Source organism: Dinoponera quadriceps, unplaced genomic scaffold (assembly GCF_001313825.1).
Source record: "Dinoponera quadriceps isolate SergipeBrazil2010 unplaced genomic scaffold, ASM131382v1 scaffold1527, whole genome shotgun sequence".
NCBI classification, from domain to species: Eukaryota; Metazoa; Arthropoda; class Insecta; order Hymenoptera; family Formicidae; genus Dinoponera; species Dinoponera quadriceps.
In genome coordinates, this window is record NW_014555734.1 from 12606 (window position 1) to 37222 (window position 24617).

The window sequence follows — 24617 nt, forward strand, 5'->3', positions numbered from 1 at the left end:
AAACTCAAGACGATCTGAAATATTAGAAAGATTGGACTATAAATATCGTCTTCCGGGCAGTTTTCGAATTTGTCAAGCGCGACAGCAAGCGACTCGTGTTTGCAGTCAGTCCGGAAGGCACACTTGTTGCGACATCTTCGCGTCGATCGACGGGTCCAGCAGCCGATAGAAAAATTTATCACCCGAGAATCACCGGGGAACAGATTCTTTCATCGAATATCGGGCCGTGTTGCGGGGCCGATCGAGATAAAAAAAGAAAGTGTCGCAACCGTTCTTCCACGGAGAAGACGTTAATTAGCGAACGCCAGAAAATGTCAAACGGTCCTCTCCGCCTCTCGCTCTTCCCGAGATACACTTCTCAAGCCGGTACAAACCGCCGCGCTAGGAAAACGGGAAATACCTATGTCTCGTCGTTGAAACTCGACGCGGGGCACACACAGGTATATATCGAAAAAGAGGGTCAACGAGGATCGCCTCGCGTCGCCGTTTCCCACTCGCACACACACAGAGCACTCACCGTATAGATGTCGTCGAGAACACTGGTGGCCGCCACCACCCAGCCGGTGTTCAGGTTGCTGCTGTAGTACTCGACGTTGTAGCCGACGATCTTACTCTGACCCTCGTGACCCGGGCTCCACGTGAGGGTGACGGAGTTGCTGGTGGCGTTCACTATCCGCGGCTTGCTCGGGTTCTGCGGCAGGGCCGAGACGTCGGGCGTCCTGTGGAAGCTCGCGCCGGCACTCACCGTCAGGTAGGCCGACCAGGACGTGTTGCCGGACTCGGAGGAGGCGATGCAGGTGTACAGTCCGGAGTCATTGGAGCGCAGGTCGTCGATAAACAGCGTGCCGTTGATGGCCATCGTGATACGGCCGCCGGGCCGTACGAGCACGCCTTCCTTGTGCCAGTGAACCCGCGGCGTGGGTGTACCGACCGCGCGGCACGGCAACGAGGCGACGCTCTTCAGCGGCAGCGTCTGGTTCGCCGGCCCCAGCTCGATTATGGGCGGCGGTGTCTCCTCCACGGACGTCACCTATATTTCGTCGACACGACACGGTGAGACTTCTTCACGATGCTTCTCCTTACCCGGGTTCCACCGGCCACTCGTTGGCCAAGTGCCACTGGCTGCCTCTAAGCGTTATCTCCACGACTCTCTCTCAGATCGTTACGCGGAATCTCTCGGTAACGTCTACTTTAGGCGCGACTTCGCGCCTCAAGTGGGTTTATCGGAGAGGCGTTGGTTTTGTCGGGAAAACGGGACGGTCGAGTGACGCGGGCTCGCGTTGATAGCCGTTATGTGAAACTCGTTTCAAGTGAGACACTCGGGTTTGAGCTTGGAATCAGATGTGTGTCTGTCTGTCTTTCAGCAGAGTCGCGGTAATAAATAAGATAGATGTATGTTGTGTAATTCAAATAAAAAACTGATCTTTAATTATACATTCGGATCTGGGGGGGTATTAGTATTCATCACCTGAGACTCGATTCAAGTAAAATATTTAGATCTTGATTGGGAGTTAAATGTGAGTTATTCAATTATAAATCGCGATTAAAAACACGATGTGGTGTGATTCAATTGTGAAATTTTGATATAACACTAAATACAGACCTGAGGTCAATATTGATGGTCGTCACTTGAAACTTGTTTCAAGTGAAATACTCAAGTTTTTATTTGAAGCTAGATGTGAGTTTTCCAGTTATAAATCGCGATTATAAATCCAATATCTCAAATGTCATACTATTCAATTGTAAAACTTTGATCTAATTCTAATCTAATTCAGATTTGGGATTGGTAATGACACTCGTCACCTGAAATTTCTTTCAAAAGACATATTCAGATTTTAATTCGGAGTTAGATGTGAATTTCCCAATTATAAATCGCGATTGAAAATATATATATATAATATTCATTTGTAAAATTCTGATCTGATTCTAAATTTAAATGTATAGGCCTGAGAATAGTATCGGCGGATGTTGTTTGAAATCCGTTTCAACTGAAATACTCAGATTTAAATTAAAAATGTGCCATATAATGTAACTGAAAAACTCAGATGTAACTTTATATTCAGATCCGAGGTCAATATCAATAATCGTCACTTGAAACTTGTTTCTCAAGCAACGCATGCCATTTATATCATATTGTTCTACTGAAAAATTCAGATCCCAGACTATAAATTTATTCTAGATAATCTACGTGAGACGAATTTTAAGCGACGACTATTAATATCGAGTAAATATCGTTTGATCCGCGACGAAATCTGTGATTTTCTCCAATTTCCAACGACGATCCGATCCATATTAATCTCTCGTTTTAATATCCATCCAGGATATTGGAGGAATAGCAAATTGGTCGGCGAGCTTACGATACTCGACCACTGAATTAAGCGAATATTGCCTCTACCAACTTCGCTCGCAATATGTAATCCAGAAGTTCTTTTCTATAATATATTACATCTTTCAACTTTGGCCGCTCTGTCGGCAACGAAGTTACGGAGTTCTATCCGCCAAAGTTGATCGCTGTAACACTCTCTATATGTAGACAAGGATTTTATTCAAAATCTGGGGCAGCTCTGCCCTCGGGCTAGGCATCGTGATACCAGCACCGATGCACCGGCCGGAATGGTAATTCTCCACTCGTCCGGAAGAGAACCCCGACGGAAAAGCAGCGAGAAATGATATAAATATGTATCGCGAAAACGAGCCACTTAATGTGCATGCTCGTCTCTCACGCGGACAGATTTATCTTAGCGGTGTCTTCCGCGCCGGTAACGCAGCCGTCTGCGGACCGTTTTCATTGTTTTCGCATGCTATACACGCGGGACAAACAAGAGCGATGTGAACCGCCAATTATCGCCCAGTTTACACTATTATAACGATCACTGTTATCGTCGAGACAACAGAGATAGCAGGTGGTAATTATTGTTAATTAGAGGTAATATCGATAATATCGTGACGTTAATTTCGTGTGTTTGGAATAATTCTGAAAAACAAGGAGAGAGAGAGAGAGAGAGAGAGAGAGAAGACATATATATATATATCCTATTATATATCTTATTATATATCCATTTAAAAGATATATATGTCCTATTTTTAACTTCTATTTCTAATTCTTCTAAACCACATTTAGTTTTAATTTTAATGAAATTAAAATGAAATTTTTTTAGGAAAAACTAGTGTGATATTAAGGACTAGTATCAAGACACAAATTTTCGAATTTTTTGCCATTTTGTTTTGAAAATATAGCTACAGAAAATTATCAATTTATAGTAATATCCATGATATATATGTAATAAGTATATTTTTAAGTATTTATACACCACTTTCTATTATGTTTGCATTTCTAGCTCAACTGACATATAAATAAAATATTAATAAGAAAAACATAAAATAAATATCTTCGTGTAATATTGTGTATATATATTTATCTTAACTTCGCATGCTCAAAATTATTTATTATTTAGAAAGCATTTTTTCTTGTATTCGAAAGTTTTTAGTTACGATATCTAAACTACTTATCTCCATGAATTTATAATTTTTGTAAAATAATTGTTTCACCTGTCAGTGTAACGGAGCAGAAATTTTCTCTTTATTGAGACTCGAAGTAAGAAATAATGAATAACTCGTGAGATTAATTAAAAACCTTTCGAAATATAAAAATATATGAGATGCAATATATATTTCCATTAAAAATATAAGTTAAAGTATAAAATATAAATTCAACTTACTGACTCTGTACTAGACAATTATTATGTAAAATGTTCGGGCAATGATAGATTTATTTTATAAAATACCTCGTTAATTAAATATCCATCGAGCGGAACCAATATTCAATTAATTTAATTTCATTCGCAAAAAATAGCCCGGTCTTTAATTTGCATGTTAATTGCATTTATATATTAACTGCAAATAAAAAGTTCTCTTTGTAAATGCGTTCTACATAACGTTTCTTGATTGTCCCGAGATCGGTTTGTATTCACTTGAATATTCGCGGAGGGAGGAAAAAAACGCGGAAATTTTCCCGATTCGATCACGCGTACACGCAATCGTGTCGAGAGGACTGAATCAGCGCGAGGGGGCGTATATTACGAGGCTTGTACCTGAAGAAATACGGTCGCGGTGCTGGCACCAGCTTGACTAATGGCGCTGCACACGTAGTGGCCTTCGTCTTTCCTCACGGCGCCCTTGATACTCAGGCTCCCGTCTTCCGTGACGGTGTAGTGGCTTTGATACGTGTTGCCGGGGAACATTAGCTCCTGAGAGCCCTCCCGGGTCCAAAATATCGACGGCTTCGGGGTGCCGCGAGCTGCGCATGAAATGGTGACATCGGTGCCGGCGCTCACCGTCTCGTCCTTGGGGAAGTTGGTGAATACTGGCTTCGCTGTGACAAACGAATCAAATTCGACACACGGCTCGACGTATATTCGTATCGCCTATCGTATCCCCTCCCTCCCTCCCCGTTATACAACGTCGGCGACAGAAACGTCCGATTTGATCCTCGATCTTGGGTTTTTCTTAACGGACTGTCGGCAGTCGACCCTGGCCAAAAACGGGGCTTTGTTCTCCCGCCGATCATGTAATACGAACACCAACTGATATTGTTATACTAAATTATTCGAATTTCGGTAATGCACGTAAATGATGGTGTATTAATCCGAGCATGGTACTCATTAAGAAGACATATCGCGTCAATTTAATCCATGTTTAATGCCACCGTTCGCATCGCCGAAGTAATTCGAATTTAATGCAAAATTACTAGTCGGTGCGCGTATTAAACGTATTAATTCGCCGGTGTAAACAAAGCACATCGGAGCTTTCGGCTTGGTAAATCCACGATATCGCCAAGTCCATACCCTATTCGAGCGACTCGCAAAGTCCGTTTCGTTCGTCGCGATTGCGCGCCTATTCCGCGCGCTTCGAGACTCTCTCGCACCCTCGGCTCTCCGGGGTGGGCTCAAACAGGCTCGACGACAGGTTCGAGGCTTTTACGGTCCGCGGGTGATCGAAGCGGGGCGCGAAAGTCGACGAGCGGCATATTCGGCGCTGAATACGCGACGATAATGCGCGCTCGTCCCCTCCTCCTCTCGGCAGAGCCCCTTCACTGAGCGTCGTAAGCGCACCGAGCGAGCGCGTAATTAATTTCACGGTCGAGCGGTCGCTGCTCAACGAAGGTGCAGGGAGGGAGGGAGAGAGAGAAAAGGAGGGAGATTAGTTACTCACAATGCACGGTAAGAGTGGCACTGGCTGATATCTCGCCGACGCCGTTCCCGGCCTCGCAAATGTACGTGCCGTGGTCTTGGGATTCGACCCGTTGGATGTGCAGACTCTTGTCGTCCAGGATATGCGCCCGACCTATGGGCATCTTGCCGTCGCTCCGCCGCCATATGATATCCGGGGATGGGTCACCGCCCACCCTGCAGGCGAATTCCGCTGTCTGATCCGTGAGGATCGTCTGGTTCGACGGCGTGGTTAAGAAGTACGGCTTCACTGCAAGACAGAGCGAGGATTTGGCGGAGCTCCGATATCACGGGAGGAGACGGCAGCGTCTGCTCCTGAACTCTCTCTCCCGTCTTTTTGCTCGCGGCTTTTCATCGAATCTCCAAACCCCTCCCCCCATACATACGTACACGCACGTACAAACACATGTACATGCACGGTGCCACCAGTGTGGTCCCTCGATTACTATCGATTTAAGGCGGCGCGACTACCGTGGTAGGTTTGGGTGTATTGTGTATTGAGGGCTTGCGAAAGTTCGTCGGGTCGTCGACGATTTCGTTGGCTCGAGGGAGGACGAGTCATTTTGCAGACACGAGATCGGATAATTAGCTGAAGAGTGGCGGAAATCAATGGATAACGGTGGCGCAGATACATTTCAGTTGAACATAGCGTGTACCCTGAACAACGTTGCCGTCCAGTCACCGGAATAAAAAAATGAGATGGTGACTGCTTCTTGGAAGAAAAGGTGACAAAGAATGATCTCTCAGACATTAAAATAGTGACGAAACGTGACATTTTCCCATCAAATTTCAGGAATAACTTATTTACCATTTAAGTAAAAAAAAGTTATTCCTATCTTCCTAGGTTGATCTTTGGAGAATTTAATATGCAGTAAGTTCTTTTTATAATACGCTTTGGAAATTCATATAATAAGGAAAGAACGGATCAATATCCAGTGAACGAACGGCAATCAGCAGCAGATGGTAAAAATATATATATATATTATATCTAGAATATCTATATTTTATCTAGAACGTCTATATTTTACAAATTTAACGTCAGTTCAGGAAAAAAGTAACCCATTTTGGACGACAGTGAATTCTTTAGTGACTTAAATGACTGGATGGTAGAAAAAGTGACTTGTGACTATAATTGCTCAGTGAAATATTTACAGTCGATAAAACCACTTCTGATGTAGCAACATTATAATTTCATATGCATATTACCATCATTACTTTCCCACTGAAACAACGCAAATATATGATTGGCAGAAATTACTAGTATCTGTAGTAAATTTAATTTTTTTTTTCCCACTGAACTGTTTCATTACTATTGGTAAAAGAAGCATGACTAAAAATCCGACCAACTTTTACAAGCTAATATATGTTTTTACTGCATATAAATAATAACTGAATGTACGGACAAATTCTGCCTCATTGTGCTGGCTAATTGGGGGAAACAGGCTATGCACGCGTTTCGATAATAACTTAGGGCTCTTACCGTGAACCTTGAGAGTCGCTATCGCGGACTCCTTCGTGCCGACCATGTTCTCGGCGATGCACTGGTATTTGCCCTGATCGGTTTGCTTCACGTCGGATATCATCAGGTTGCCCCCGTCGACGAGAGTTATCCTGAAACGCCCGATGAACGATTAATCAAGATGCGAGACGTTTTCCATTCGATAAGGGCGGCGACTAAAATTACGACGATTAATTTCCGCTCGCCTGCTACACACTCGACGGCACCGCGAACGCCATGAGAGAGAGAGAGAGAGAGAGAGCACCTCGCCGACCGATGGGGAAGATTTGCCGCAACGATTTCGAAATATATATTTCGTCTATTATACGGCCTTGTTATTATTACTATTATTACAATTATTATCGCGTCGCTTACTATATTATTTTATACATATTATATTATATTAAATTGGCGCACGCATGGAACGCCTATCGCGCATAAACAATCCACTCTGACCGCCCCCGCGCATAATATATCGATGCTCGTTAATCTTTGTGTATTAAATCTAATACTTCTCCCGTAAATAAATGATGATTGAGCATACCCGGCCGGGCTGGATCGGTGGAACATTTTTGAGAAAAAATTACCGGCCGGCTCGGAAACAAATTTATAGTTCAACACATTGAATGCCGTGGTCACACTGCATCGTGGTACAGTTTTATTTTTGTTTTTATAGGAACTATAAAAACAATAACGAGCTCTGCAAATGACTGTAGCGAGATCAATAATTTTTCCTCTCTCAGTGTAATGAAACGAGATGAAAGATATATACGTGTCTGGAATCACATTTCTTCGCCGATCGCCCCAGATAAGTTTTTCCCGTACGATCGATGGAAATCGAGGGGTCGGTCAACGTGTTAATCACGCACACTGTTTTTCACACACCGCAATTTAATTGTTCCGGCAGAAGAAAATGACTGATCTCACCACAAATTACAGCCATTTTCGATGCCAATTATGTCTTGTTTTTACTCTAATAAAAAAGTGATAGTAAACGGAAGAAAATGTGGTTGTGTCGATAGAATCAACCGATAGCGCCATAATCGTAAAGATGAAAAGTTATTTTCAAATTATGCAAGTATGGCTTGAAATTTCGTCCTGAATATTTACGACTTTTCATTTGCAATCTTATAGATCATACTGTTATGAAAATGTTCCCAATTTCATTGGTCTAATTCTTAGTGATAAATTTTAAATGTACTTCCATTGACAAGTCTGAGGAAAGCTCTCACGGCGAGATTAAGGATGTACCGTCTATTAGTGTCGTATTTTCAGTGGTGCATCAAGAGATGCAACTCATAAATTTAGCATTTATCGAGCAAAATTACGTTTCTATATATTTAATCCATTATCGGAATAATAAATGTTAATTTGAAACGAATTTGAAACGAAGTTGAAGTAGACATATATACACAATATTACGAATAAAAAAATATTATTTTTTATTTTTCTTATCAATACTATATTTATGCATCAGTTGATCTAATATAGAGATGCAATAGAAGTATATAAATATTTAAATATATGCATATGTATACATTTTTTAGTATTACTGTAAATTATGAATTTTACATCGCCGTAATTTCAAAATAAAATAGTCGATAATTCTAAAATTTGTGTATAATATATGCATATTAATCTTCAATATGCATTGTAATTTTTCATTAAAATCATATTTTTAATTTGGAAGATATTAAAAGTAGAAATTATAAATAATACGCCAATTTTTCAAGGAACACATATAAAAAGTGTCAACTTTAGTTACAAATATCTCAGCTATAGAACAGTCAATCTTTTTCTAATTGCACGAGCAATGAGTTAGATAATATTGTAATGTATATACAATGCAAGTTTCAGCGAATTCTTATTAAACTCACTTCCATCTTACAACTTTTTTCAAAGTAGAATAACTTTTGACGTCACTTTTAAATGCAATATAAATCAACTTGTAATTTTCTCATGATTTTTTCATTATTTTGATTTATGGTGTTAGGTTGATTTATGGTATAGTTTGATTTATTTTGATATATAATACATCTTTAAGGACGATCGCCTTACGTTTATCTTCAGGTATTCCGCCAATAAAACAAGCGACATTAAATATAAAATTTATGAGTACGGCTTAAAAAACAAATAGTCGTACGCTACGTATGGTGTTGCCAAAGCTATGCTTTCAGTCTTAGCTAGCATTTGTAGATGTAATCGATATCAACAGTGTGTTGAAATGATGTGAAATATATATACACATCAAAACAGCGCTCACAGGAGGCTGTTTATGTGAGTCGGCTGAAGAAAAGCAAGAAAGGGTTAAGGCTAGTCTGTACCTATTTAGATAGCCTATACACTAATAAAAACCTACTTTGACGATACCGACACTCGTCACCTTCTCTCTTGAAATTCTTCTCTCTTTAATTCTACAGATTTCATTTTAACGCTACCCTCAACAAATTAGACACGCTAAAACAACGAAAACGAACATTTAATACATCATCAGAGTACAAGTAAATTATATTACTTGATATTAGAATTGAAATTGAGTCTGTTTTGCTACTACCCACTAAGTTCCTATTGCATTACAGAATTCAGAGTTTCACGCAGGACCGAAATTTCGACTCGGCATCGGTTTCGATAATATTGCTACATAGAATCGAGAAGATCCGCTCCAATTACGGCGCTGTTGACCAATCCTATCTGCACAACAGCCCATTTGCTTTCCCGTCCTAGGGGGATGTGTGTATATGTGCGGAGAAACACTTTCGGCAGCCCCGCGCGCCCACCGATCCGATATTATTATATTTACGCGCGGGCGTAAGGCGAGCAAACGTATTCAAGGCTGCGTACTTGACATTCCTGCCGCCACTTCGCTCTCCCACTTCCCCCTGTCGTTCTCTCCACATCGCCTCGGCGCCCCCGAGATTAAACGGCCGTCTCACCGGGGTGGGGGGGTGTACGCACATATCTCGCATATGGAGAGTATTCGCGACGACACGCCGTGCCGCGCGCCGCACTATCGATCGATAGCTCTCGATCGCGGTCTCTAATTTATAGTGTCAATTAATTTTCGCGCCGGTAGTACTCGATTACCCCCTACCTACGCTCTTAACCCCCACACCCCCTCTCCTCGTCCTCTTCGCGGCTCTCCGTTCTTCCGTCGTTCTGCCTGCTCTCCGTTTTACCTCGTTCCGCGCTTCGAAGGGAGGAGGAGGAGGAGAGAGAGAGAGAGAGAAGAGCGGTCTCGGCGTTCCGATACGGCCGGATTTAATTCCTATCGGTTGTCCTAATTTATCGCGGCTTCGGGCTTCTATCGGTAAATCCGGAGTTGGGTGGAGAGGAGGATGAGGATGAGGAGGAGGAAGAGGGATCGGAGACGGGGACCACGTGGGGCGCCGCGACGGAGGAGAGTACCTATTGATCGAGAAGAAGGAGAGGAAAATAGCCGCCGAAACGAGCGAGTGAGCGAGCGAATGAGCGAATGTGTATGTGTGCGAGCGAGCTTCGTTTCGTTTCGAGGCGCGAGACCCGCCAGAAAAAATGTCTCCATTCTCGCGTCGTGTCGGAAAGCTTCGCCCCCTTGGAAATCCGAAAGGGAGTGAAAGAAAGAAAGAAAACGGGAAAATCGTTTATCACGCGCTCTTATATGCCTCCCCTCCGGGGGTGTTAAGCCAACGGTGTACAATACGGTATAGACGACACACGGTAAATGGTAGTAATTACACAAAATAGCGCGATAAACCGTGCGCGGGTAAACTTTGCCTCCGCCGCGGCAAACGGAGGCGAAAGAACACGAAAAACGGCGCGCGGGATCGATCAATGAGATTTGTCGATTGAAACGTTTATATCCCCTCCGATATTTTCTCCGTCTCCGTCTCTCTCTCTCTTTCTCTTTCTTTCTTCATCGCACCGCGAGACATCGCGGATAAATCTCCCGGCGACTTTTTACCGTGCATTTCGGAACTTTCGTAATAAGAATTTTTTTATCTCCAATGGTTTCGCCGCTCGAGAGGGAGGAGGAGGAGGAGGGAGAGGGCCGAAGAAGAGAAGAGACCGCCGACATTCCTCGTGAGGAGAACAGAGATAGAGAGACTAAGAGGCGTTCAGCGCCCCATGAAACTTTGATCGAGTCGATCCACGGGGATTCGGGACGGAAAGGCGGGGAAGGGTTGAAGGGAAGGAGGGGGAAAAAAATCATCCGTTCCGAGATACGAACGGTGAGTGGAGTTCGCGGCGAAAGTGTGCCGTGGGTCGTTACCGGGCACGAGGTGTGCGTACTCACGTACGCGTATGCTTAAAAGCTCGATCTCTCGGTGCGAAAGAGACAGAGAGAGGGGAAGGGGGCGCACAGGCCGTCGGGACGCCGGTACACGGAGAGACCGCGAGAAGGGAGAAAGAGAGCTGAAATTCGTAGCTTGCCGAATTTATACGCGATTCCGCCGCCGTATTCCGCCGATTTGCGAGTCTCCCGAGTCCTTTTCCGCTCGCGGCTGTATCGCGCCAACCGCCTGGCGACAGATAAATATAGACCATCGTCCCTATATCGATCCCCTCCCCCCCCCCTTCCTGCAGCTGTCACTCTCGTCTTTTATATCTCGCAGAATTTATATAAAATAAAAAAATATATATATATGGATTTAGACGGGAAAAAAATTTGGCCGAATTCACCTGACAATGAACATATCAAACGCGTTTCGGTTAAAAAAGGAAGCAGTTTATGATTACAAAAAAAAAATTTAATTTTGATTCTTATCTTTCTTTCTGGACATAGATATATGTACATATATGTACATAATTGATCGTGTCAAGTGACAAATTTCGATATGTCATTCTCCCCCTCTCTCTCTCTCTCTCTCTCTCTTCTTCTTCTTCTGTCTCTCCGTAATGAATTTGCTCTGTTCGGCTGATAAAAATTGCAGAGCCGGTGTACCGCGAATCTGTGAATCGGGCATCGAGAATAGAAACCGTGCAATATTAATTTCGTTAAGCTCGTCCCGCTGCTCTCTTCCTGATTCTCCTAATTAAAAGCGATGTACAGCGAGCTGCAGCAGCGGTCGGAGATACATTAATTCGAACGTTTTAACGAGTGACAATTTGGGAATGCGCACGTCGATGGGAATATATTCGACTTGCGTATTCGTTCGTGTAGCATATTCTATTCGTACATGTAAAAGTAAATAATCGTGGATCCATGAAAAACGAAGACGAGCGTGAGCGCATGTGTAGCCGGCGCGGTGCGTGTTAGCGGCGGCGTTTGATACGATTTCCTTTTTCTCTCTTCTCTCTCTTTTTTTTTTGTTCTGGCGGCGCCCTTTTACCGGCGTTGCTGTTAGAATTAAGTTAATCCGGCGTTCCCCCTCTCACTCTCTCTCTCTCTAACTCTCTCTTTCGCCCGGCGTCTATAAAAGTAGATTCCCCTGGCCGTAATCCCACGAGCGTAAAAGTTGCTCTTACCGCCGCGACATTATTACGTAGACACACAGCGCGAAATTCTCATATAGATGGTCTCTCTCTCTCTCTCTCCCTCCCTCTTTCTCATATATGCTCGCGCGAGCAATTTAATCGGGGGTGGGCCGGCGGCTCCAAGTGGGTGCGACGGCGAACGAACGCGCTTTTAAAGGGTGCGCGCGCAAATTGTGCGCAGAATATACTTATTGTTGTCTCATTCGTGCCCGAGCCCGGCGGTCTGAATCGAGTTACAATCGCTCGTGGATTAATATTCAATTACACGTCTATCTCGTCCGCGCGTGATGCGGAAAACTCGCCGCCGGCGATGTCGACCGCGCTCGAGATCGACTCCGGGCTCTTTCTTTCCGCGCGACAGCTGCCTCGTCGAACACACGAGACTCGAGGGACAGAGAAAGAGGGAAAGAAGAAAGGGGGGGGGAGGGTCACGAGAGGCCTCGCGGTCCGTCCTCGCCCCCTCGACTGTCGGCGAGGTCGCGCGCGCATTTAATTGTCACACGCATTTCCGCGTCGTCGCAAACGCAATTTCGCTGCATTTCGGTATGTCGAGAATTCAAAGAGACAACACACGCGCCGGGCGGGGTGAGAGCCACAAAGAAGACTCACCGTTTCGTCGCTTCCAGGTCTATTATGTGGCCGTTCCTTTTCCAATGGAGAGTCGGCTCCGGATGGCCGCGAGGTGGTCCACACTCCAGTAGCGCGGTCTCCCCGGCGGCGACCCTCGTGTCCTGCGGCTCCGCGCGAAACTCGTCTCGCAGTACTGCAACAGACAAGCCGGCGATGCGCCATTGTATTTACGAAAGGCAACGTTGTTGCGACCCGTAACGTCGCGTTTGCCGCTCGTTCGCCGGGCTTAACGATACTTTTTCCGCGCGCCGCGGTACACAACGGCCGGTGGGGGAGAGAGAGAGAGAAAGAGATAACCAGGGCATTCGTTCCTTTTTCTCTCTTTTTTGGAAAACGACGGAAGTAGGCCACTTGAGCTCTCTCTCTCTCTCTCTCTCTCGCTCCTTTTTTTTTTCATCGAATTACCCGGCGTTTTAACAGCCATTCGTTGAACATACGGCACGTAGAAAAACGGGAGCGCCCAAACTCGCCGTAACGAATTCAAAACGGGACACGTTTACTAAAAAGTGAGAATGTATATTCTCGGACGTCTCATTAGCCCGATTGTGTCGTACGAATAATTCCTTTCCTAAAAGCACGGGCAAATCTCTTCTTGAAAGCTTCGGGTAAAACGTCAATCGTGTTTAACGATTATTTCGCAAAGCGCGTCTGAAAAGGGAAAGAATTTCCCGGAGTTATTCGAGGGTCTTTCGGGCGAGCGGAATGGGATATATCGAATTTATCTGTTTTATCGCGGGGAAAATATTCCCGGAATCCCCGTGTGCGCACCGTACATTTGCGTATGAAAAGAATAGCTTCCATTGGTCTGCGTACGAATACAGAGGCCGATGAATAAACGATATATACATATGTACATATAATTTATATATGCACAAGAGGTCAGACTGTTTCGACAATTAACAAAGAAGTGGCACGATGACAAAACAGATATGGATACACAGAATTTCATTAAAGGCTCAACATTCACCGGATCAAAATTCACTACACGAAGTAAAACTTTATCGCATCGATAGAAACGGCCTACGGCGTCGTAATTGGGGTAAATCTTCTTAATTCTCAATAGCGATAGCATCGAAATTCAGACTTGAGTTATCGAAAAGCGATGCGCGATGTATCAGTTTCAATTATACTGCTACCGAATCAGGAAGATTTACTCCAATTATGACGTTGTCGACTAGTTCCATCGAACTACAACAACGTTTTTTCCGTCTTCCTTTTAGTTATGAACGCATTCATACTTGGACATAAATAATATTTTTATAGTTTTATACAACTTGACATTTGACAAATATATAGACGATATCAACCTTAGCGAATAAAAAATTGAAGTTTCTTTTTCGTTACTTTAAAAACTTCAAAAGTATTCAGACACTGAACATTCTATATTGTGCGTTGATGAGGCGATATCTTGAATACGCTTCTATAATCTGGCCTCCTTATTAAAGCTGCCAATCGATACTTATACAACTGAACGCGCGCAAAACCAATTTCTTAGAGAGACCAGCTTTAATTTAAATTAACCAATCACCTGTTATAATCGTAGATTCATTTTCACCGAATTAAATCCTGTATCTCTTGAAGATAGGAGGAAACTGACTGATCTACTGTTTTCATTTGAAACTGGAAGATCAATTGACCGTCTGAGCACTCTAACCATGATTATATTTAACATCCCTGTAAGATTTCTTAGACATTTTCCTCCATTTAATATCGGATATCATCGTGCACTCGTGTATCTATTTTCGCTAATAATTTCGACGATACAATTGACTTTTATTACGTCACTGTTCTATTTTAGAAGCGCCGTTAATGATTACTTGAATTTAAACACGTCTCAAAAAATTCTAATGTACTCGTATCATTGTATCTTTTCATACTAATATATTTATTTAGTACTTTATATAGGTCGTATCCTTTTCCTTTTTTATTTTCTTTCCTTTTTACGTTTGTCAAACATATTGTACCAAAGGGATATTTCCCGTAAATAAATAGATACATTATATCGATTTTATTCGACTAATCTGTCATTTTAACAGTTAAACTGTATCGCATCGCATCATATCATATATTCTAACATCATATCATCACGTATCATATCATATTATATCCGGATAAATTTCTAAATTCTGGCCTAGTAAATGGTAATTTTGTACACTAAGCTTTATGGAAGCTTAGTGTACATTAGCGAGTCTGGATTATGCCTGAAATGACACGCGAGTGGTACGAGGAGCGCATACCGAGCTGGAAGCCCACCGCGTGCTGAACCGGAGAAGCTACGAATTGAAATTTGAGACAAACGGAGGGTAGGTAGAGGCCGCGAGAGAAAGAGGGAGAGAGGAAGAGAGAGAGAGAGAGAGGGAGAGGCGGGGAAGATGGGGTGCTTTCGTAGACGGCAAGGACGGTTTGAAAAACGTGGGTCGCTATCTCGGGATCCCGGGACCCCTAACGATTCCGACGTGAATCAAATGTAACGCAATTTCTCAGAGAACGAGGGAGGGCTAAAGGGTCGTCGTCGTCGTTGCCGCCGTCGCCGCCGCCGAGTCGTCGTCGTCGACTCGGGTCCAGCTTTCAACCCCTTTCGTCGTGTCGCAGTAGCACTCTGTAAACTTTCCCTGGGTCGACGAGTAAGGTCGGGACCCTTGCCTTCCTTTCGTTCTCCACGTTCGCCCGCTTTCTTCCAAGTCTACGCGCACCATATATATCCCACGACTCGTATATACCGAATTTACGTGAATCCCATAGCTGAGCTGAGCTCGGGCGCTCGCGGCAACGGTGAAAAATGAGGACCGCGTCCCCGTGGGCCAGATATACGTCACGTAAATAGGTACACGGTGCATACGGAATCAGAATCGCGCCGCCCTTTATAACCGGAGGTTTCCGGATTACTCGAGGCTGCCGCGCGCTGCACTGTCTCAATCCTCCGACGAGAGAAACGCCGAGCGATCTCGGTGCGACTCCGCGCGAATTTCATTCCTCCCCGCTGTAAATCGCGTTTTGAAATCCCCGCGCTGCGGAGAAATCCTATCTTTCCCGAAACGGTCGGATTGTCGCGAAAAACGCGCCTCGGAATCGTCTCGAATTAACTTCAGCCGGTCTTTGCCTCTGCGCGCGAAGTCCTCTCTCTCTCGGTCCGATCATCGTCGCCGGAGCCACGAGGACGACGAAAAAAAGAAAATGAACGAGAGGAGTAAGAGGGGGGCAAAAAAGGAGAGAACGGTCAATCTCGATCCGTGCGCGAATCTCGCATTTGCATTCGGCGCGAGTAATGCCTGACTCGAATCGATAATGCGACACGGTCGGACGGCGCGCGAACGTCGCGACATTACGGGCGTGTGTATCCGCGAGAGAGCCGCGCGGCTAAAATTAGACCGCGCGCGCCGTGAAATTATCTGGTCGTCGGTACGTATCCGCGCGCTCGCATTTACATAGGAATGGAGAGCGGCGTAAGGAGCGCGCTTTATTTACGCTGCGCGCCACCGGTTCTCGTTCTCTCACGCGATCCCATTTTTCGAGGCGCCGCCGCGACACTCACCGTTGCGTGGCGGCTTTTCGGCCCTCTCTCTCTCTCTTTCCGATGCGGCGCTCCGATGGTGGTCAGTTTCGCCCTCTCTTCTCCCTCTTTCCCTCCCGTACGCCCCAGGGAGCACGAGTTGTCAACCCTTCGCGCCCGAGGGGTCGCCGTAGCGGCGGCAAAATGGCCAAAATGTCTTCGGAGATACTCGGGGAGACACGCGGCGAGCGCTCTTTCGGGCTTCAAATTTAAATTGTAAACCGCTGTCGCGCTAGTTTAAGAACTGATTTAAGAGCTGAAAGGCGCCGCGAGTTTTATCAGAAATTTTGAATGGCCTCGCTGCAGCGGCACTTCCGGAGCGCGGGGGACTAAAAAAAAAAAGTCCGCTCTCGCGCGGCAGAAGACTTTTCTCCTCTCGTCGAGGCGCGAGCGGCCTTGTTGGGTGTCTCCCCGCGAGAGCGAGCGAGCGGTCGATATCATCGCGCTCCATCCCGGATCGCCGCGTTTTCTGTGCCGACGGCCGCGCGCATAATCGATACTTCGCTTCGTTCGAGTCGAAAAAAAAGAGAAGGAAGGAGAAAAAAGGCAGGGGGGATCTCGTTTTATCGCCGCTACCGAGCATCGTATATAGGCTACCACAATCGACACACGTGTGTATTCTCCCGGAGTCGTGGGTCGTTAGTCGTCGTGAACCGCATCATACGTACGTACCACGCACGCACGCATGCACGCACGCACGCACGCACGCACACTGTGTGTGGTCGTTCCCGGACAGTACGCACGCACACTTCCCTTCCATGTAATGCTGTTAATTTGCTATTGTAGCGATCGCAGCTAATGGTTTCCAGCGGGAGGACCAAGGTATCGAGCGAATTTCGATGACGCCGTATTATCATCGGGGCGGCGCTGAATGCGCCGTTAATGAAGCGTGCATCCAGTCGTAATGAATAATATCTGACGGTCACGGCTCGGGCTAATTACGCGAGAGAAGGCGCGAGCGCCCCACGAAAACCTTCCCGGGAGCGAGGATCGCGCGGAAGAAAGGGTGAGGCCGGCCGAAGGGGTGGAAGCGGGCCCGGCTAATTCGCGACTCGCCGCGTTACTTTTCGCGGCTTGCCGGGTGATTCTCAGACCGGTTTATTCACGGTCGGATCTTACATATATAGAGGAAAATTATTCCCTAGATTTTGCATTTCTATTTCTTTGACTAAGATTTGTTTCGTAGAATTATTTATTAAGATATATTTATACGAAATATTATTTATCTGAGTAAGAATTTTATTGTCTCATTCAAGAGAACCCTATTGTTTAACAGAAAGAACGCCATTATTTGAAATAATATCTTTTAACCAAGTTAAATATTATTTGGTTACAATGAATATGTGAAATGAAACAGATAATATTTTTATACGAAAATTACCTTTCGTTTCGAGTAAATTCTTTATTTAAGATAAAGATACTTTATTTAAGATAAGATTAATCGAAACATTAGTTTCTTTGGAGCATGCCGACGATGAAATTTGTTCGGATGCAATAAAATTTATTAAATTTGAAGAAATCTTTTTCTCAGTGTATAAGATCGTCTTAAGTTCACTTTCAGATGCCATTCAGACGGCTCATTTCATTGGCCACGAAGCATCTGCAAATGAACTTAAGACTAAGTGTAAAATCTGTTTTACGTATAAGATCTGACAGTGAATACCGGCCTTAGATTACTCTCCACATTTTTTCGAGTGAATTCTCCCAGTGGAAAGATAAACCGAAAGAAAGCTGGGTTATTCAGAGCAAAGTGACTTTTCGTTCGAGTAAATTTTTCACTCGGAATCTTCGAGTGAATATTCCTATTCAAAATTGAAGGGTGAATCTAATTCTGCCGTCTACTGCTACTCCACCGTCACAGATTCGCTTTGATCGATTGAAATATTTATTCGCTTTGGTGGCTTAGGAATCCACACTCGAAGTTTGAGTAAAACATTCACTCTTGCGATCCCGAGTGACGGTACACTTCAAGTGAATTCTCATTCGTTTCGAATGAAATTTCACCCGGAGAAATTTTGAGGATATTGACCACGCTAGTGGAAAATCGTGAAACGATTGTTTACTGCATTTCCGTAACGAATAATGTAAAAACCATCTGGCGAGTCGCGAGTTAGTCACGAAGATTATAATATTCTTGCTTATAAATGAGAATATCTTGATTTAAGATTTTTTGCCACGCTGTAATTTTCACTACAATATTTTCTCCGTGTAAATTTGAGCGAACCATTAACTCCCGTGATTCCGAATGGTAGGTATATCTTCATCGGTGTCTCCGATTAAATGCTCACTCGTTTTGAGTGGGATCCCACCCCGAGAAATTTAAAGAGTAACCGGCTATATCAATGGGAAATCGTGGAGTGACTTTTTGCTGCATCTCAGTAGTACAAAAAGCGTTTGGCGGGCCGCGAATTGGCCGCTCTCTCTCGCTCGCGAAGCGCGCCTTATGAGTGCTCCGTGCTCAAGATATCGGCGTTAATAGCACCCTCGAAGCTCCTCTTGGAGCTTTTCGCCCGAGTCTTTCGCTGCAACCTCGTTGCAACAGAAGTGGCTACGCGTTTCCGTGGGTGCTCCCGCGAGCTGGCTTGAAGTTAAAGACGCTAGTTGGCGGCAGTTGGCGGCTGAGTTGCTCCGGCGAAATCTAATCCAAGTTTACGTGCTTCCAGTCCAATTAGGTACAAGTAGGCACGCCAGTGCGCCGACTGCGTCGTCGTCGTCTTGGGACGCGATCCACGTTTCCGTAATAACGACGTTTACGCGACGGGGGAAAACTGCGCGAGAGTAAGCGCGATAGGTTACCTCGGCGCGGGACGAGCATTCGGTGCTTTAAAGCTCGTAAAACCGATAGTAACCGGCCCCTCTTATTTCGTTCAGCTCGAGAATACCGTCCCTCCCTCCCCCCTTCGCCCACTAATTCCGGAGCGCGACGGCGATATTGCGCACGCTGTATGTCTCGCGTCAGCCGTCTAACGAGGCTCACCGGTTCCTCGGTGAAAAGTTACCGACGAATCTGCCACGGAGTATCGGAACAGATAGTCTCTTCTTTCGGGGAACACGTTGTCGAGTGAGGGAAACTCTCTTCTTCGACGCTCGTGTCGTTTCTCTTCCAACGCCGTTGTCGACCGGCTCTTTTCATCCAGTGCCGTTTAACCTTCGCTTTCGGTCATTTTGGTTCAAAACGCGAGCTTTCGGGTGAAAGAGAGAGTGATTCTGTTTATAAAATGGACAATGGGTTAAGGCTCGACGATTTGCAATCAACAAAAGAGAATTATAGGCAATGCGTGCCGGAATGTCGATCTCGGTGCGCAACCAAAATTTAATAATATCCCAAATCGTATTTATCATATATTAAATTCCGTACGCGCGCATTTATTATTAAATTTTGATTGCGCACCGAGATCGGCGTTCCTGCTCGCATTTGCCCGTAGTTCACAATTTTTTTGTTGATTTTATTTCATATTTCATTTGTATATCAACACCGCACTTGATATAAAGATTACTCTGAAATATTCGAATATCTCTTTGAAACTTGACGCATATTAGCGATGACTCTGTTATTAATCACTAATTAGTGATTAATTCAGCAATGGTCAACAATCTCAATAGGTTAAACCTTCCACGCGAAAGATTTATCCTAACCACAAATCGGGTTGAATCGGGCCACGACGCAGGCATATACAATATTTCGGTTGTTACAGAAAAATATACGGTTTGCAGAATTGTTTTCCACATAAAAATCTAGAGGAAGGTTGTCTCTGTTATCTTTGTATATACTGTCGCACGAAACAATTGGTTACCGGAGAAATTCCAACACCGAAATACTGAGGAGGTGCTCGCCAGCTCGTCCCGACTTGCCGTGCAGAGCGATTTGAAAAAGAGCTTGATAAGAGAAGAGCTCGACTACGCGAAAAGCGATATCCCGGCGAGAACGAGTCGCGCCTCATCGCTGCTCTCTACCGCTTTAACCTCTCCTTTTACCGTCCCCACCTCCACCGCCTGCCTACTCCGCCGTTTCTTAACTACTCGTCCAAAGGGATAAGCGGCCGAGTCTTATCCTCGCGGTAATGAGACAGCGGGCGGTACTCTAAAGGGAGAAAGGGGGATGAGAGAGAGAGAGAGAGAAAGAGGGAGAGGAGACCGGCTGAGTGGTAGGTGCGTAGGCAAACGACCTCCAATTAACAGATGTTGGATTTGGAGCGAAAGAATTGAAGGGTCCTTTCTTCCCCTTCTATCCCCCGTTGTTCTACGTACACCACCACGAGAGCCAACTGCTAATGAGAGCGTCGCGCACTCTTTTTGCGAGCGCGTGCGCACGTGCTGCGGCGATACCCCACGGGGTGTCGCACGAAAGCCGTGACGAAGGCTCGGCTGACGCGCATCGCGGCGCTCTTCAAAAGAACAGGGTGAAAGTTTTTGCGAACACGAAACCACGCCGGAGCCCCGTTTGTCTCGCAACTGCCGAGAGATACAATCGTCATACGCTCGAACGCCCGTTGCAACGAGAGACTGCTTCTTTCTCGACTGATTGCGTCGCGACCTACGATAATCAGCGGCCCCTATTCCGGACGCGCGTCGAACGCTAAATATGTCTTTTGTGACTCTCTGAGCTGAAACAAGCGTCGTACGTGACGCTCATTTCGAAAAATCGGAATTTGGAATTAAAAGAGCATGCTTAGCCTCTCGCTATACCTTCAGAATAGAGCCCCGGATATTCGATCATTAGTTATCTACGATAATCAGCGACCTCGGATTATCCTACTCTGAACGCGCATCGAACTCTAAATATGTAACTCTTTGTGACTCTCGAGCTGGAACAACGTCTACGTGACGTTCATATCGAGAAAACGGAACTTGGGATTAAAAGGGCATACTTAGCGTTCGCTATGCGTCCAGAATAGGGCCTCGGGTATTGAATCATCTACGGTAACCAACGACCTTAAATTAGCAGGGACATTATTCCGGACGCGCATCGAACGCTGCGTCTTTGTGACTTTCAAGCTGAAACAACGTCGTACGTGACGCTCATATCGGAAAAACGGAACTTGGGATTAAAAGGGCATATGTAGTGTGCGTCCAGAATAGGGTCCTAGATATTCAATTGCCAGTTATCTATGGTAGCCAACGACCTCAGATTACCCTATTCCGGACGCGTATCGAACGCTAAATATGTCTTCGTGACTCTCAAAAGCTGAAACAACGTGACGCTCATATCGGAAAAACGAAACTCTGAATTAAGAGGGCAGACTTAGTGTTCACTATGCGTCCAGAATAGGGCCTCAGATATTCAATTGCCAGTTATCTATGGTAGCCAACGACCTCAGATTACCGAGGACCCTGTTCCGGGCGCGCATCGAACGCTGAATATGTCTTTGTGACTCTCAAGCTGAAACAACGTGACGTTCATATCGGAAAGACGAAACTTTGAATTAAAAGGGCACCACTTAGTGTTCGCTACGCGTCCAGAATAGGGCTCCGGATATTCAATCAGCAGTTGCCCATAATAACCAGCGACTTACGAATCCTTATCGTTGACCGAAAAATTCGAGGACGGCGCACCCTCCGCAAAGAAGGCCCGCGTGTTGCGCGCATCTTCATTCTCACCGGGTTTCGCCGCGAGTTACGCTTTAGTTACGCACCGTACGCGTAACGACAATGACGGAGAAGGAGGAGGATGCGAGCAACGGACGTTCAGGCATGTACGTAGCGTAACCATCTGCGCGCGACAAGGGATCGGGGGACACGGAGAGGCCAACCCCTCGTCGGTATACGGCTGCGGACCGAGAAACATCTAGGAACGCTTGTACTCCCTCGCTCGCTAGAATGCACGGCACTTGACCAGTTTGGAGGACCGAAAGGGAGAATCGTGGGAGGGTGGGAGGGGGAGAGAGAGAGAGAGAGAGGGAGAGAGCTCGAAGATCGCCCGGACGGTACGCCGCGTAGCAAATGACGGGAATGTAACGACGAGCGAGGGAAACGGGGGAGGAAGGGAGAGGAAGAGAGAATAAAGCGATCGGGATAACGGAGGATTCCGGGCGATCTGGTACCGTCCCGTAATGGTGTAGGCTGACCGATCGCTCACATTTTTTCTTCCCCTTCGTCGATGGGACCCGTGTGCGAATAACTATGAACGTTTCGATGAGTTTCAACCGGGCGGGGCCTCGGCGGATCTTGAAATTTCATTTGGCCCGGCTTGGAAAAGTTATCTTCTCGAAGTGACCCCGTTACTCCTCAGCTGTTGAAAAGGGCGACTCGTTACCGCTGCTCATTTTGAGAAAATAACTGGCCACTGACTTCGGTTATTCAAGAAATAACGAAGTCGTTGTGGTGATTGTTACCCTTTCTCTAAATTTCGATAGCTTTCTTTGCGATACGCTGCTACGCAGCACATCGTGTACGTGTAGTCGACGCTTGCAAAGTGCATTTGTGTACAACGATTATGCCCGTTACTATTATCCGAGAAATGCAATTACGTTATTACCGTTACTAACGAAAAGGGAAAAATAATAACGCAGTTACTAAATCGTTAGTGATAAAAAGTAACTTTTGTAACGGTAAACGGTGTTACAAGAGTGTACTACCCGTTACTTTCCTGCAACCCTACAGCAGCGTTTAGCGTTTCCGGTGAGCAAAGCAAAGTTCGAGTACTACTTCCGCGTCGCGCGATCCTTCTCTTTTTGCGAGACTAGTTTGACTCGTCGGTTAATTTTACAAAGAAAGGGCNAGAGAAGGTTCTCTCTCTTCAACGTCAAAATTACAACTTGCAACTTTTAATCATAGCCCGGGGGGTGAGGGCGTAATACGCCCTTTACGAATCAACGTCAACACACCATATACGCCCACTTTGACGAAAGGGTTAATTACTCGCAACTCTCGTAACATTTTGGCCCGCTTAGGGATGTGTGTTTAGGGTTAGCGTGCCGTTAATGCAACCGGCCGTTTACTCTATACAGTACGTTGGTATTAGTATCGCACGTTCGTTTATTTCCCAACTTTGATAAAGAACCGCCCCCCTTCCCCTCGGCTGTATTTTCACGCAACCGCCGCCGCGCGGCAAGCAGAGGTGCGATAACGCGCGCGACTAACGTGTTATCTGGCTAGGTGAGAACGAGAACTTTTAAATGCGATTCTTAACCCCTTCCGGTTCGGCGATTTCAATTTATGTTACGTACCACGGTTACTACACGAGCAAAATCGCCCGATCCTTCAGGTGTTCCCGCGAAAACCAACGTCGATTCACGTCTCTCTCTGTATCTCTGTGTGTGTGTGTGTGTGTGTGTGTGTGTGTGAAAAATCTGCGATAATCCGCACGTGTTCGCTAAAATTACGTAAAAACGAGAGAAAAGAAGGGACAACAGAGGGGAAAAAGGAAGAGAGGAGCACTTTGAAGATCGATTCGAGCGGAGAGATCGAGTCCACCAATTAGCGGACAGGGAAACGTCCGACGTTTCCCGTGGTCTTGTTTTCCGGCGAGGTAGCGCAACGTTTGTTTAAAATCATTAGTGGTCCTACCGTGCGAGAGCGTCCTACGGTGGTACATCCCCAGCCTCGTATGAAACCCATCGTTAGTGGTTAGAAAAGGACCCGAGGTCCGCGCGACTAAAGGGTAGAGCTCACACTGGCCATCACCAGCAGTAGCACCACCACCACTACCGTCGCTGCCGCCACCATCACACCACGGTGTTCGGATCCAATCCCTGGTCTTTATTTAACCGAAGAATCTGCTCGGAGGATTTGGTGCTCGACGAACGGGGTTAATTGAAAAATCCGCTCCACACACGTGTTCCAAGCGCGATAAGTGAGATTTGAACGTCTCCGGGTAAAACGGGTTACATCGGGTCGGAATTCTCGTTTGTATCTCGCTTAACACCGACTGCGAGTTTCTCCTTCTCTTCCTCTAACTAACTCTAATCCCAACTCTCTTCCTCTCTCTCTCTCTCCGTCACTTCTCATGAAACGCGCGCGAGCGTTGTCTTTGATAACGCGCGGCCTATCGCCGTGAGGTACGGAAATTCCACGGCGATCTCGCAGCGCGCGTATGCGGGTCGCGGCACTTTTACCGAAACTATTCGATTCGATCGAATAATCCGCTCGGAAACTTCTCGTTTAACTTCCCGATTGGAAATTTCATTTAGAGACAACGCGGACGGATGGTCGATCGGTCGGTCGGTCGGTCGATCGAACGGCCAGCCAGACTGCTGGCGTAGCGAATTGACGCTTTTACAGGACACCGTCGAATCGGAATAGCCGCTCGGAATAGAGA

General features: G+C 45.7%; 1 protein-coding gene across 1 annotated transcript in view; it reads right to left on the bottom strand.

The window, feature by feature from the left end:
- LOC106745297 (roundabout homolog 1-like) overlaps positions 1 to 24617 on the bottom strand; it is a 114747-nt gene that overhangs the window by 12599 nt on the left and 77531 nt on the right. The window contains exons 3-7 of the mRNA XM_014620781.1: positions 12790 to 12943; positions 6709 to 6839; positions 5212 to 5478; positions 4092 to 4372; positions 518 to 1030 (exon numbers count right to left, since the gene is read on the bottom strand). Of these exons, the coding sequence (XP_014476267.1) occupies positions 518 to 1030; positions 4092 to 4372; positions 5212 to 5478; positions 6709 to 6839; positions 12790 to 12943 (1346 nt within the window). The remainder of the gene's footprint in view (positions 1 to 517; positions 1031 to 4091; positions 4373 to 5211; positions 5479 to 6708; positions 6840 to 12789; positions 12944 to 24617) is intronic.